This window comes from Protomyctophum bolini (genome assembly GCF_963924005.1).
Source record: "Protomyctophum bolini genome assembly, chromosome: 22".
NCBI classification, from domain to species: domain Eukaryota; kingdom Metazoa; phylum Chordata; class Actinopteri; order Myctophiformes; family Myctophidae; genus Protomyctophum; species Protomyctophum bolini.
The window spans coordinates 25,134,616-25,148,333 of record NC_137883.1 but is presented as its reverse complement, the minus strand read 5'-3'; the positions used below and the strand labels follow the sequence as shown (position 1 = coordinate 25,148,333).

Sequence of the window (13,718 nt, the reverse complement as noted above, 5' to 3'; positions counted from 1 at the left end):
CTAAAAGGTTTTTCAAGAAAGAATGAAGGTTCCAAGCCGACAATGTGCAAGCAGGCAAAGTGGTCAGTATTGTTTGTTTGTAAGCCTTATTGTGAAAGTCATGTAATTGTATGAACGTCCAAGTTAATGTTTTGTTGGTTGTCTTGTTTTTGTATGTCAGTTTACAAAAACACAGTTTACGGTGTTTACAGCACGGTGAGTCTCGTGCGATGGATGGGCGGCACAGAGGATACGTCCCAGGTGAATCCATGCAATGTTTTTTCATTATTGTCCACACATCGAACTTCACACCATTCAACATTAGCCTTAGCGCACGCGATTTAAGCTTTAGTATGTCGCCTCCGAACTTCTCAAACGTCACACTCCCTGCCGTTCCCTCAGGTCGGGTGATGCCAACCATAGACATATAAATGCCAAACTCCTACACATCCCCAACACAAAGAAACAAAGTAGATCTGCTATTTTTGAAATGATGTCGATCAATCTTTATCTTTACGAATTTGGATTAATCTTGAAGATTTTCTCACGGGCAAATCCCAACAGTGATGCCCCATGGGGGGCATCACTGTTCCAGACTAGAGATGGTGGTAGAAATGTTTGCAGAAGTCAGTGCCTGCATGCATGTGCCTGTTGTGAGATGTCTAATCGATCGCAGCGTTGAATTATAGATGGGTTCGTTATTGAAGTAAAGCTTCTGTTTATTCTCCAGATTATATAGTAGGCTATACATTTTCCTGAAAGTTTAACCATGCAGTTCATGCTTATCTGTTACATCTGATCTGATTTTCCCACTGATATTTTCACCACGTCCACACATCTTATTATGTACTGCATACAACATCAAACACCTTTTATATTTATGTTCATATTGATAACTGATGTGCGTTTTCTATTCTTTTCTCTCTTTTCCCACCTTTCATGAAACTGCAATAATGATGGCACTTCCACCTCCTTTATATTGTTGTTTGCTTCTTATAATCTCCTGGAGACAAGCAATATCAGCGGATGTGTTTTATTGTGTTTTATCCGTCCATTCAGTCATTCAGCAACATCCCAGCTTTTCGCCTTAAATAAAATGTATTGTATCGTATTAATGGCACCTCGAGTGCTCCTAAATTGTGGGTTCAATTCAGAGGATACATTTAACGTATGTACAAATATGCGGTGACAAATACCCCCCATGCAACTACACATGCATGCAGTACAAACACAACCACGTATGGATTCTCTCTCTCTCTCTTCTCTTCCCCCCCCCCCCCCCCCCCCCCAGTGGGAGTCGAACCCAGGACCTTCTAGCAGTGAGCAAGCACTATACCCACTGTGCCACTGTGCGCCACAACACATTCTTTAACACACTAAAGTAGATGCACAAACCGGGGAACTCAAGAATACGTGCTTCAGGAATCAGATCACGGATACAGGAAGCATTGTCTATTGCCAACTGGCTTCTCAGCTCTTGCCTTAGGCATTCCTGCCTCTCACAACTATACAGATAAGAGGCTTCCAATGAACACAAGCAGTTTACATTTGCAAACAAGCTGTAGGCATTTTGGCCCTGTTACCTCCTGACCTAGCCGACGCACATACCCCGCAATACTCAGTCTCGTTGTATTTCGCCGAAAATGATAATTTTTTAAACATTATGGCAAATAATCCCAGAATGTCACTGCACTGAGAGACATGCAGCTGTTGTATATACCACTGCTCAGTGGTTTACTGGATTTTGCCGCTTGTGCACCACCAACACCATAAAAACACCTTAAACCTTTTCATGTCACACACCCCCATGTGGTTCGCGCACCACACGGGGTGCCACAGTTTGGGAACCCCTGATAAGGAATGCCTCTTCCAGACCGTGGTTGTGTACCTGTAGCACCGCGCTCTCATCAAAGTTGTAGGCGCTGGGTCGTCCCTCCAGCGTGGAGAAGGCCACGTTGCCTCCGGTCAGGGGGGAGATGTCGCTGAACTCGTCCGTGCACAGGGCCGCCCTCTCGTCCCCCCCCGGCTGGATGTAGCCTTTGGCGTCCTTGCCGTAGGTCTTCCTGCAGGAGGCGCTGTAGTACTGGTAGGGCAGCCAGGGCCCGTCGGGCTCCGTGCGCCTGTAGATGGCGAAGCTCTCCGGGCGGCTGGTGTAGAATTTCAATCGCACGTAGGTTATCTCAAAGGCCTTTCCTGTGGGACAGGGAAACAGAGCGTATTATGGTTTACACTGCGGAGGAAGAATAGCCTGTAACAATTAGATGGAATATAGTTATGAACTTGAATCGTGGGTTGACAAATAGGCTATGTAGGAGACAAGTGCTGCATGATGATAGTTTATGGGGGCCCGGGAGGCAAAGAGCGAAAAAAAAAAGACATAATTGCATTAAAGAAAAGAGAAAAGAAAAGAAAGTAATGGGGGATGAGCTTAATTTCCCTTGCCTCTGTGCTGCGTATAAATGAATGTCGTTCCTGCAGGAATAGAAGAACACCAAGGATTATTTTTTTCCTCGTTACAAAGAGCATAATGGGGCTCGGACGTGAATCGTATTAGGTCACAAGGAAACAAAGCAAAGTGCATATATGTTGTATTGTTAACATTGTGGTACTAGTGTGGATATTATGAGAATATCTCATCACTCCAGAGTGTTCATAATGTTTTCCCAGTGAGTGATTAACCCGTTAGTCCTGAGGCCGATTCTAAAAAAAATGCCTCAGTATAGACTTTTTTTTGTGACAAGGACCTCCAAAATTATATTGTATTTGGCTGCGAACCTTCCATCTGAAAATGTTTGGTGCCAGAGGGGGGGCAGGGGGGGGGACCCTCAAAAGAGAAAGTTTTGTGTTACAAAAATGCTAAATCATTCAACATTTTACAAAACAATCACACCATAATGCAAAGTGAGCGGTGGCTTTGGGGGGTTGTAATGATGCATTTATATAGCAGCTTTATCCAAGGCGCTTTACATATTTAGCGGCCCTCGATAGTTGAAATGATGATAAAGATCGATGTGGTCTCAACGGGTGTTTATTTTGTTACAACACTGTGAAAACTATCAAAGGAAAGAAGCACTGTTATGATCATATCAAACAATTTCATAGCTTTCACTCAACAATAAAAGTTCATCACTTCAATATTACAACCAACAATAAAATGGTTAATTCATAGCAATTATAATACAGTGATAAAATAAATCAGTCCACTTCAATACATGACCAATAAAATACCAAAAAGGGAAAATGCACAGTAACCAAATATCATACACCAAAACATACCAGAAACAAATACAATTAATTAAGTCCCAAACAAATTATGAATGAGACTCCAAAACAAACAAACAATCATGTACCTCACTCCGCTTTAGTCTGCTTATCAAGGGCGCTAAAGGGCTGCATGAACCAGTTGAACCTCAGGGTACATCATCAAACAGTCACAGGTACACAAAACATAGTGTGACAGGCGCTGCAGAACAATATAAACAACTTCAATCATTCAGTCAACTGTTCACTAAAACTGCAAGTTACAGGCAACCTTACTTTGAGTACAAAAGTGCATGATGCATATAAATACCTTGCTGTGCAGTGTAACAAAGTCACAAACAAACAAATGCTGGGGTGTGTCTCTTCCCCTCTGTCACTGACTCAGTGTGAGAATGGCGGTGTGTGAAGCTAGCAGCCTCAGCTAAGTGTGGTGCGGTAACAGGAAGTTTCAAAGTAAAAGTGAACCGAAATACAGGAAGCTTCAAAATAAGATGAACAAAATAAGAAAAGTAAATAACAAATTATAACTTCAACTTAGGAAATGATTGAAGTTCAAATAACTAGTATCCCGGCAGTTACAACATAGATTGTGCATTACATTCACATGCAAGGCACCAACCTGCACATCGGGAGCAATTAGTGGTTCAGAGTCAATAATAATGCAAATGTTTAACAATACTGTCACTCTTGAGAGCATAAATTGAAACCAACCATTTGGTTTAATGTTACGCTCTCAAGAGTTTTTTTTTTTTAATATATTTTTTATCCCACGATTTTGTAACCCATTTTTCACCCCTGTGTCAATCATCTACTGTGATCCTGGGCTCTCAAGAGTTAAAGATCTATAAGGGTCCATTTGCATGTTAGCAACACTCATCATTTAGCTGGCGACCACCTCAAGGCCAAATTGTGGTCCCCGGACCACTGGTTGAAAACCAGTGTTTTAGTGTGTGAAAGCACAGCACTGCTGCCTCGCACACAATTATGCATCTCACTGATTAGCCAATGGCCTTTGATGAACATCATAGGCAGTGTGTTGGCGTACAGTTTGGTTTCGGAGGAATTGAGAGTGAAAATAACAGATAATGGGGAGACTGGTTTTACCAGGGATTTTCACAGAGTTCAAACGGCCTAAATTAGTGTGAGGAGGGGAGGGGAGAGTGGAGTGAAACAAGAGAGCCCTCTGTCTGGAAGAAGATCCTTGGGCAAAAAGTGGAGATAATACTATGACTTTAATTTGGCAGACACTGCAGGGTAACTTTGTTCTGTAATTGGTGTTGTGCCCTAATTGAAGCAGTGGGGGTGAATCACTGTGTCAGACTAGAGGTGCATATACTGAGTGGAACGATCAAGTCTCCCAAGTCTGGGTTCAATTAAATAAAAAGGGAATGAGAGAAGCAGCCTACAGTATATATTCCTGCATTACTACACAATCTTTCTGCATGGCCACATAGCTGCTAGATTGATGCGCACTCCGGCAGACTGCTGGATACGGAATGTGGATTTCATCACCATCGCCCTGACGTGTGGACAACTGGGGTGGAAATAGTATTGATTATTGACCAGCCCGGCGTCGTGCAATTTTCGGCGGCGGGTATCAAATCTGACATGTTCTGAAACACCGGCTATAGCAGCTGTATTACATGAATCATTGTGGGGGAAAAAACAACGCTTCCCATGCTTCTCCCTGACTGAATCCTGTCAAGTTTAGTTTCTGCCAGTGGCGTAAAGTCACTCTAGTGCATTTACTCAACTCAAGTACTGTACTTTTTTTTGTAATTTTGAGGTTTTTATATTTTTAAATAGTTCAACTAGCCGATCTACATCAACACGTTGAGCATGTAGATATAGGCTATTTAACTGTAAAAAGGTTTTTCAAAATAGTAAAAAATGGCAAACAAGTAAAGGGTGGTGCAAGTTATAGCCCTACATTTATCCTTAAGGCTAATTTATATGTGGCACGACCGCAGGGACGGATTAACCCCCACAAGGGCCCCCTGGGCCGGTAATGTTTTGGGGCCCCCATAGCGCGTGAGCATGCAGATTCTTTTCCCCGTGTTTTTATCATATTTTTTACCTAAATTTAACTAAATCAATGGCCAATTTCAGAGCCTCAAACCCAGTTCTGTGCGATCCAGTTTCCTTGAAGGGGCCCCTGGGCCACGGCCCCACTGGCCCAATGGCTAATTTGGCCCTGGCACGATGGTAGTTTCCCCCCAAACAATGGATTTTCCACTAAAACTGCATCCATCCATCCATCGCTTTTGGTGGCGACTGAGGCTGAAGCGACTTTACCCCTGAACTCCCACACGCTGAATGGAAGGATGTTTATGTTTACGCAACGCGCAGTTGTGTGTATCGGCATAAGACCCCCCCCCCCCCCCATCTCGTCTCTCTGGCCCACATTAAAGGCCCCATGCATGAGGTGGTGGGGGGGGTGGGGGCTGTCCTCTGCACGCCTGTTTTCTTTTCCCTCTCCAAACAAAACAAGCACACTCTGAGGGGGGTTTGCAGGGGATGATAAACAAAACATGCAGTGGGATGGATGGAGACTGAGGCCAGGTCAGAGTGGGGGCTGTGCAGGGGAGGGGAGAGGAGAGAGGAGACGGGGAGTCAGTCGGGCCAGTTCGGGGGGAGTAAACAAAACATAATGAGGAAGAAGGAAAATAAAAAGAGCACTGGGGTGGCTCGCTGGTAAGGAATTGAGGTCAGATTTTTCCCACAAAGACTGAGAGAGAGCAGTGCGTGTGCAACATGCATACACATGCACGCATATACACACGCACACACAACAAGTGAAACCACACCACACACCGTGCGCGCACACACACACACACACACACACACACACACACACACACACACACACACACACACGTCTCACACACACAGATGTCTGCAGCTGGTTCTCGTTCTGTGTGTGCCATCAAAGGAAAGACACATCCTGCCTCAGAATGTCAAACAATGATTGAGATCTGCCACACTCAGCATAACTCTCTCTCTCACGACGGTCAGTCACAGTCTGGTATAGTTGCAGACATTAACGTCTCAATTCTAAAACATTCAAATCCATTCTCATTCATGGCTTTGGTATCAATTTAAAGCCCGTCTGTCCACCGTCCACGTGGGGATTTTTCTTTTTGACTGTTTATACAGTAGTGACTTGGCTGCAACGTGGGTGGTAAATATTTAGTCTAGCTCGCCGCTGATGGGTTTAGTCTGCCTGTCTGGTTGTGCCAGACCCTACAGCAGTATAGGCTCACAGCTGTGTTAGTTATAGGGCCTGACGGACGATAACAGGAAGAGGCTGCATTTATAGGCCTACTTCATGATAGACGCACTTCCAGATACACTGAACTATAGTATGCGCGCGCACAGGTCAGGGGCAAAAGAAAGCGACCGCTCATTAGACGCTAGGGGCCATCAAACTTTCACTACTGTTTTTCTGCACTGCGTGGAGGAAGAAGGTTTAGGATGTCCATTTAGGCCTCACTCACACCTAAAGACACACGCAAGACACACACGTGTCCTGTGTCTTCTGTGTGTTATGGCCGCCTCAATGCATTTCCAATGGGAGTCACATGGTTTCGGGACACAACCTTGTTGCATGACTGTTGCATGGCTGTCTTCTGCCACCCCCATGACACACAGAACACCCAGGACCCAAGTGTGTCAACATGAACATGTTCCTCAAAGACACTCTGGTTACTGTACATGCATTAACCTAAAGTGACCTAAAGTGTCCGATTGAATCAAATTATTTCCCCCCGTATCCCAGGTTTAATGCACATAAGATTTAGTCGTCAATATAGATGGGTTTTGGCTGGGACCCAACGCAGTGCAGTCTGCAACTCTGTTAACTATTATCTTGACGTCACCCAAGAATGGCTAAACGTTTTCGTCATCTGTCCAAGTGGAAAACAATTTTGCAGTCAACAAAACATTGCTTAATAATATAGTAATGGCTTTACAGCAAATGCCTATACAAACCAATTATTGTAATTGCACACGGCATTTCAAATACAAGGTAGACACTATACTACATTCACAAAGCATACAAAATCCTGAAAGGAGATGATGCTATCACAAGTCATTATGTATGCAATATACATTTAATACGCTTTGCAATTAGTCTGCATTCCCTCCCGGGGGCATCCAACAAATGTAACATCTTATTCTACTCTTCTTTTTTTTGTAATCACATAGTGCCAGCAGGACAAAGCTAAGCTCACCTCATGTAGCGAGTAAATGAAAGTTAAATGATCGTATGGCTAAAAAAGGAAAGAAATACCATTAGTGGGAGTTGGTGAATAACAAGAAGAGAGCTCAGCTTACTGCCTTTGGAAAAGCAGAGAGAAAGGCATCATTACCACTGTGCCAGTGAATGGACATCCTACTATGAATGCACAGTGCCGTGGAGAGACAAAACCTTGTAATGATGTGGGGGAAAGGCTTAAGATGGCTTTGGTGAAGCCAGACAGACACGTGAGTCCATTGCAGACTCTCCAGGCCTCTGTTGAGTTTCTGAAGTGCTACTTATTCGTTCTCATTGTTGTGGAACAAATACTCACATTTGTATATTATGTGACGCATGATAGTGAGGTTGTAAGATCGGCTATTTACAACAACAACAACAATGTCAATACAGTACTGTAGGTAGGAAATATCCAGTAGACTCCATTGCATGGTCTTGATAAGTAACGTATACTGGTGACTGATGGGTTGATAACATTCAAATCCGCTCATCGCTCTGTATTGTTCTAACCACCGCGGTGGGTGCCGCGGTTAGGTTATCACCTAAAAACTGGGGTATGCGTCCCGCTTTTAGCATATATCTTGATGCACTTTTGTACTTTCACTCAAGTCCAATTTTGAACACAAAGTAACTAAGCATTTACTGTACATTTAAAGTACAATACTTTTACTTCTACTAACACGTTAGTTGCGGTCTCTCCTCTCCAGCATAAAAATAAATCGATATCCTCCGACTGATGGAGTCGCTTCCTGCGATGAGACTGCATGTGATTTAGACAGTTCCTCCAGAGTCACTGCGCTGACATTTTCAACTCCTGTCATCCTTTTCTCACTCTTTATTGCTTCTTTTGAAGCAAACGTTTTTTCATTCTCCACCATGGTGGGGGTTGGTATTCTGTTACACCGCCACTACAAAGTCTGGGGAAGTGGGTGTACTGAACTGTCAGGTTGAATTCCTAACCCCGGGTTGGATCTGTGCTAACCTGACATACATATACACACGCACACGCACGCGCACACACACACACACACACACACATGGTCGTTATACAGAAAAGGCAGGGCTATAGGGCTGAGGACAAAAAGAGTTGGCGCCTAATCATATGTAACATCTGCAGTTAGAATGGAGCTCGACTTGATTGACAATACACTGTACCAGTTGACATTCTTTCCAAGGCAGAATAATGGGACACGGATGCTAAGGTCCTTAGTGGATGGATGGATGGATGGATGGATGGATGGATGGATGGATGGACGGACGGACGGACGTACGGACGTACGGGTGATAAATATAGACCCAAACCCCTCACATCGACTTTTGAACAGAAATACTGATTTACATTGAAGGATAATTTAAGCTTTATAGTATGAGTTCTACAGTGTTTCTCCAGTGTTTCATGGTGGCCTTAATGCCCATGCAGGGCTGTGTAAGTTGTGGGTTGGAGCCCTCCGGACGTGAGGAAGCAACACAGTCAAATGTTTTTTTGTAAGAAATAAGGTCCTTATTTGTACATTTTGATTGCAAGACCTACAGTTCAAGTACTGTATTAGAGGCTGAAACGTAAACTGGGCTGGTATATATAGCACCACCATGAGAATGACACAAACAATGTGGGGTTCAGTGTATTCCTTGGCCACAGACAGACAGGGTCGAAAACTAAATCACTGTCCCTGGGCTTTGGCCTGGCCGGAAATAACAAACAATAATAGGTTTATGACATTCCCCCCATATGCAGTAATCTTGTGGCTGAGTAAATATGGTCATTTTTCATTAAATCTGTCTTTGCAGACAACATTTCTCTTGACTCACATTTTATCCCACAAAATCCACAGACATACATGCCTTCAGCTATGTGTTTGCAATTACAGCGATGTGGCCCTAAGCCACATGTGGAACCAGAGTGGTTTTGAAAACAGACTTAGTCATTATTTAGAAAATACGTACAAAGGCATGCTCCGAAGAACAGCTGTTTTCTATCGAACACTCCCTGTAAAAGTTGTTGTTGTCTGACTCAGAAAAGGAAATTTGAAATACTGACAAAAGTGAGAAAACCATGATACGTAATCATTATTAAACCAATTATATTCTGGCACAGTGGCATCATATGTTGTCATTGTCCCCCATTTATCCTCCCTCCACCTCCACTCAGAGTGGAATGGACTGTGCTCTGAACTGATCCCTTGAACTCTCTGCACTTTATTTTATTCACTATTCTTTTCACTGTCTTGTCCTGTTTTGTCCTAAAGTTGTTGTAACTGCACTCTGCTGTCCCACCAAACCAAATTCCTAACATGTTTACATGTCATGGCAATAAAGACTTCTGATTCTGATTCATTGTACAAAACAAATGAACGTGTACAAAGCATTCACTGGACTTTGTCCCCAGGCACACTGATAGCTGTGACTGTGAGTGCTAAATGCATTCATTCCTACAATATCATTGTAGTGGGTCTAGTTAATAATAATAATAATAATGAATTGCATTTTTATGGCGCTTTTCTATGCACTACGTGCCTACTCAAAGCGCTTTACAATGGTTCATTCATTCATACATCGGGAGGTGAAGCGGCGAACAGTCGACGCCAGCGTCCTCACTTCCCACCCCCAATCCAACCCTTGATGCTGAGTGTCAAGCAGGGAGGCACTGGGTCCCATTTTTACAGTCTTTGGTATGACCCGGCCGGGGATCGAACCCCGACCTTCCAGTCTCAGGGCGGACACTCTAACCACAGGGCCACTGAGCTGGTTAACACTGGAGTCAAAGTTCTAACATACATTGTTCAAATTAACACGACCCTACATGGGTTAAATTATTTGAAAACTGTAGTTACTACTACTGTAGTTGCTACTATAGTTACTTTGTAGATTTTGATTATTATTACAAAAGAAATTAGCCACTTCAGCCCTATACATTTCGGCCATTATAAAAAACACAACAATGCTTCGTGATGCAATGCATTGTGAGTTTGTAAATCTGCTATTTTCAAAAGTTATTTTATACATTTTGTATGCATTTGAAAATATGTGAAATGAGTATGTCTGCATTGCAGCATTTGCAGTATTGAATTGATACTTTTACCTTTTTCCACCACTGAGGTTCACACAGTGTTGGGGTGACTGCATGTGGTCTTACCTAGATGGAGGGTGACGTTCACAGAGTGTTGGGGTGACTGCATGTGGTCTTACCTAGATGGAGGGTGAGGTTCACACAGTGTTGGGGTGACTGCATGTGGTCTTACCTAGATGGAGGGTGAGGTTCACACAGTGTCGGGGTGACTGCATGTGGTCTTACCTACAGTAGATGGAGGGTGAGGTTCACACAGTGTTGGGGTGACTGCATGTGGTCTTATCTAGATGGAGGGTGAGGTTCACACAGTGTTGGGGTGACTGCATGTGGTCTTACCTACAGTAGATGGAGGGTGAGGTTCACACAGTGTTGGGGTGACTGCATGTGGTCTTACCTACAGTAGATGGAGGGTGAGGTTCACACAGTGTTGGGGTGACTGCATGTGGTCTTATCTAGATGGAGGGTGAGGTTCACACAGTGTTGGGGTGACTGCATGTGGTCTTACCTACAGTAGATGGAGGGTGAGGTTCACACAGTGTCGGGGTGACTGCATGTGGTCTTACCTACAGTAGATGGAGGGTGAGGTTCACACAGTGTCGGGGTGACTGCATGTGGTCTTACCTACAGTAGATGGAGGGTGAGGTTCACACAGTGTTGGGGTGACTGCATGTGGTCTTACCTAGATGGAGGGTGAGGTTCACACAGTCTCGGTGTGACTGCATGTGGTCTTACCTAGATGGAGGGTGAGGTTCACACAGTGTTGGGGTGTCTGCATGTGGTCTTACCTAGATGGAGGGTGAGGTTCACAGTACACAGTGTTGGGGTGACGGTGTTCTTACCTACAGTAGATGGAGGGTGAGGTTCACAGTGTCGGGGTGACTGCATGTGGTCTTATCTAGATGGAGGGTGAGGTTCACAGTGTTGGGGTGACTGCATGTGGTCTTACCTAGATGGAGGGTGAGGTTCACAGTGTCGGGGTGACTGCATGTGGTCTTACCTAGATGGAGGGTGAGGTTCACAGTGTCGGGGTGACTGCATGTGGTCTTACCTAGATGGAGGGTGAGGTTTACAGAGTTGGGGTGCTGAACGCCATAGAACATGGACTGGCTCTGCCACCACGTGGGCTCCTCGTCCGTGTGGAAGTCCGTCAGGAGGCTGGCGTTGTGGCTCAGGCCCGGCTCCGACGCCGCGAGGTCACAGTGGCGGCACAGCCGCGTGGAGCCCGTCTGCATGCAGTAGTCCTCGGGCGGGGAGCCGCACACGTTGGAGGCCACCACGGTGCGGTTGAACGCCGCGTTCTCGAACTTGGGCAAGCAGCGGCCTGCGGTGCCCCGGTCGTCATAGCAGGAGTCCATGGCGCCGCGGGCCAGGTCGCTGGTGCAGTGCAGGTAAATGACCGCCAGGAGAAGGGAGCTCACTGCCACTGACGTATCCATGTTCTAGTCTATACTTGCACTTATATGATCTCATTCACACATCAAGGTATTTAAAGTTCTCACGTGCATTATAGTAGTTTTGATTCAAGCGGAGAAACAGCCGTGCTCATATTCCTTCACCCCGGAGAAGTATAGTCCAACAATAGAAACACAAATAAAGCTCCAGCCTTAAGACCTCTGTTTCTTTCTCGTTCAGCGTGGCCCTTTATGCTTTCTTTCTGTCTTTCTCCCTCTCTTACTTCTCCAAGTAACATGTGTTCTCACTCAGCCGGCTGCAGAGCAGTTATAGTGAGGGAGTCAGGGACCCCGTCTCATCTGGGATAGGATGAAAGAGAGAGGCACACACACACAGAGGAGGGACAGAGGAGGAGGGAACTGCCTTGAAGGGTGGAGCAGGGTGGGCCAAACTATGGGTCAGAGGAACACATTGTAGGGTTGTTGAGGGTCGCGAGTCAACTTTTGTTTATGCTTAATTCATATATTAAGTTTTATGCCAAAAGATACAAAATAAGAAGAAGACATTTTGGGGAAAAACTATACGGGACATAATATGTAATTTTAAGTTTGGATCCGGGTGGAAAGTCACTAACACTAATCATCATAGATATATCATTATGAAAAGCATTATTCATACATTACTAAGCATTAAATTATAGTTATAAATGTTTCAATTATGCAATATTTAGCATTAGTTAAGCATTTTCTATCATTGCTTCTATGCAATTATAAATTATTATGGCATATAGTCCTAACTTTAGATGGGCTCGCTCAAAATACTTAACTAACAACTAACTTTAATGTATCATGAGTTCAAGTATGATTCACACATTAAAATATATAACATGTATCTATCTAACTATCATTAATCAAACATTATTGTTTATAGAACATGTATTAACAGATGTAGATCTGTTAATACATGTTCTATAAACAATAATGTTTGATTAATGCATTACAAATAATGAATTCCTTGAGAATGAGAATGCTTAACCTATAACTAACTAAAGCTAAATAGTGTATAGTTGAAATGCTGAAACAAATGCTTAGTATACTATTGTATGAATAATGCTTGATGAATTCATGATGAATAAAGTATTTACTAATGCTTAACTATAATGCTATACCGGTAGTGTATAATTAATATAAAGTACTACACATTTCTCTTTTGGGTCTTGAGGTAAAACATATTATGGAAAACAGTGGGGCACATGAGCCATAGAGACTTCCCCTCCTGCTGGTCAGATTATGCCATTGCACCACCACCAGCAACAGCACACGCTTCATCTTCATGTAATTGATCCTCACTAATGCTTAAGATGGCACTGCTATCTCCATCTACTCACTCAGTGTCTCATTGGTTGAACATGGTCAGTTCAGAAACCTTCCTACACCAATGACTTGGAATTAAAAGATGTGTAACACTGGTTTCTTTCTAAATTGGCCTGAAAAGCGTCTGGGCCGCATGCAGTGGCTCAGGGGTAGAGAGTGGCCAGTATAGAGCTGGGAACACTGGCTTAAAGGAACATTATATACCTCTTTTCCCCAAGCCTTTTCCAGTAGGCTGCGGGAAAAGGCTCAGGTAATTACAATCAAATTTAATGGAGCAAATAATCACTTTAACAATGTATAGCAGCATGGGCTGAATCTGCTAAACGTCTATGTTGCAGTGAGTCATGGGCAGTGAGCGTCGAAGGCATTTGTACACTTACTCAAGTACTGC

The 13,718-nt window shown here is 43.9% G+C and overlaps 1 protein-coding gene across 3 annotated transcripts in view; it reads right to left on the bottom strand.

The window, feature by feature from the left end:
* lamc3 (laminin, gamma 3) overlaps nt 1–12,291 on the bottom strand; it is a 150,597-nt gene extending 138,306 nt beyond the window's left edge. For all 3 annotated transcript variants that reach the window (XM_080755309.1, XM_080755310.1, XM_080755311.1), the window contains exons 1-2: nt 11,611–12,291; nt 1,868–2,172 (exon numbers count right to left, since the gene is read on the bottom strand). In XM_080755309.1, coding sequence (XP_080611435.1) covers nt 1,868–2,172; nt 11,611–11,998 — 693 coding nt within the window. In that variant the 5' untranslated portion in view covers nt 11,999–12,291. The remainder of the gene's footprint in view (nt 1–1,867; nt 2,173–11,610) is intronic.
* Nucleotides 12,292–13,718: the final 1,427 nt, after the last annotated feature.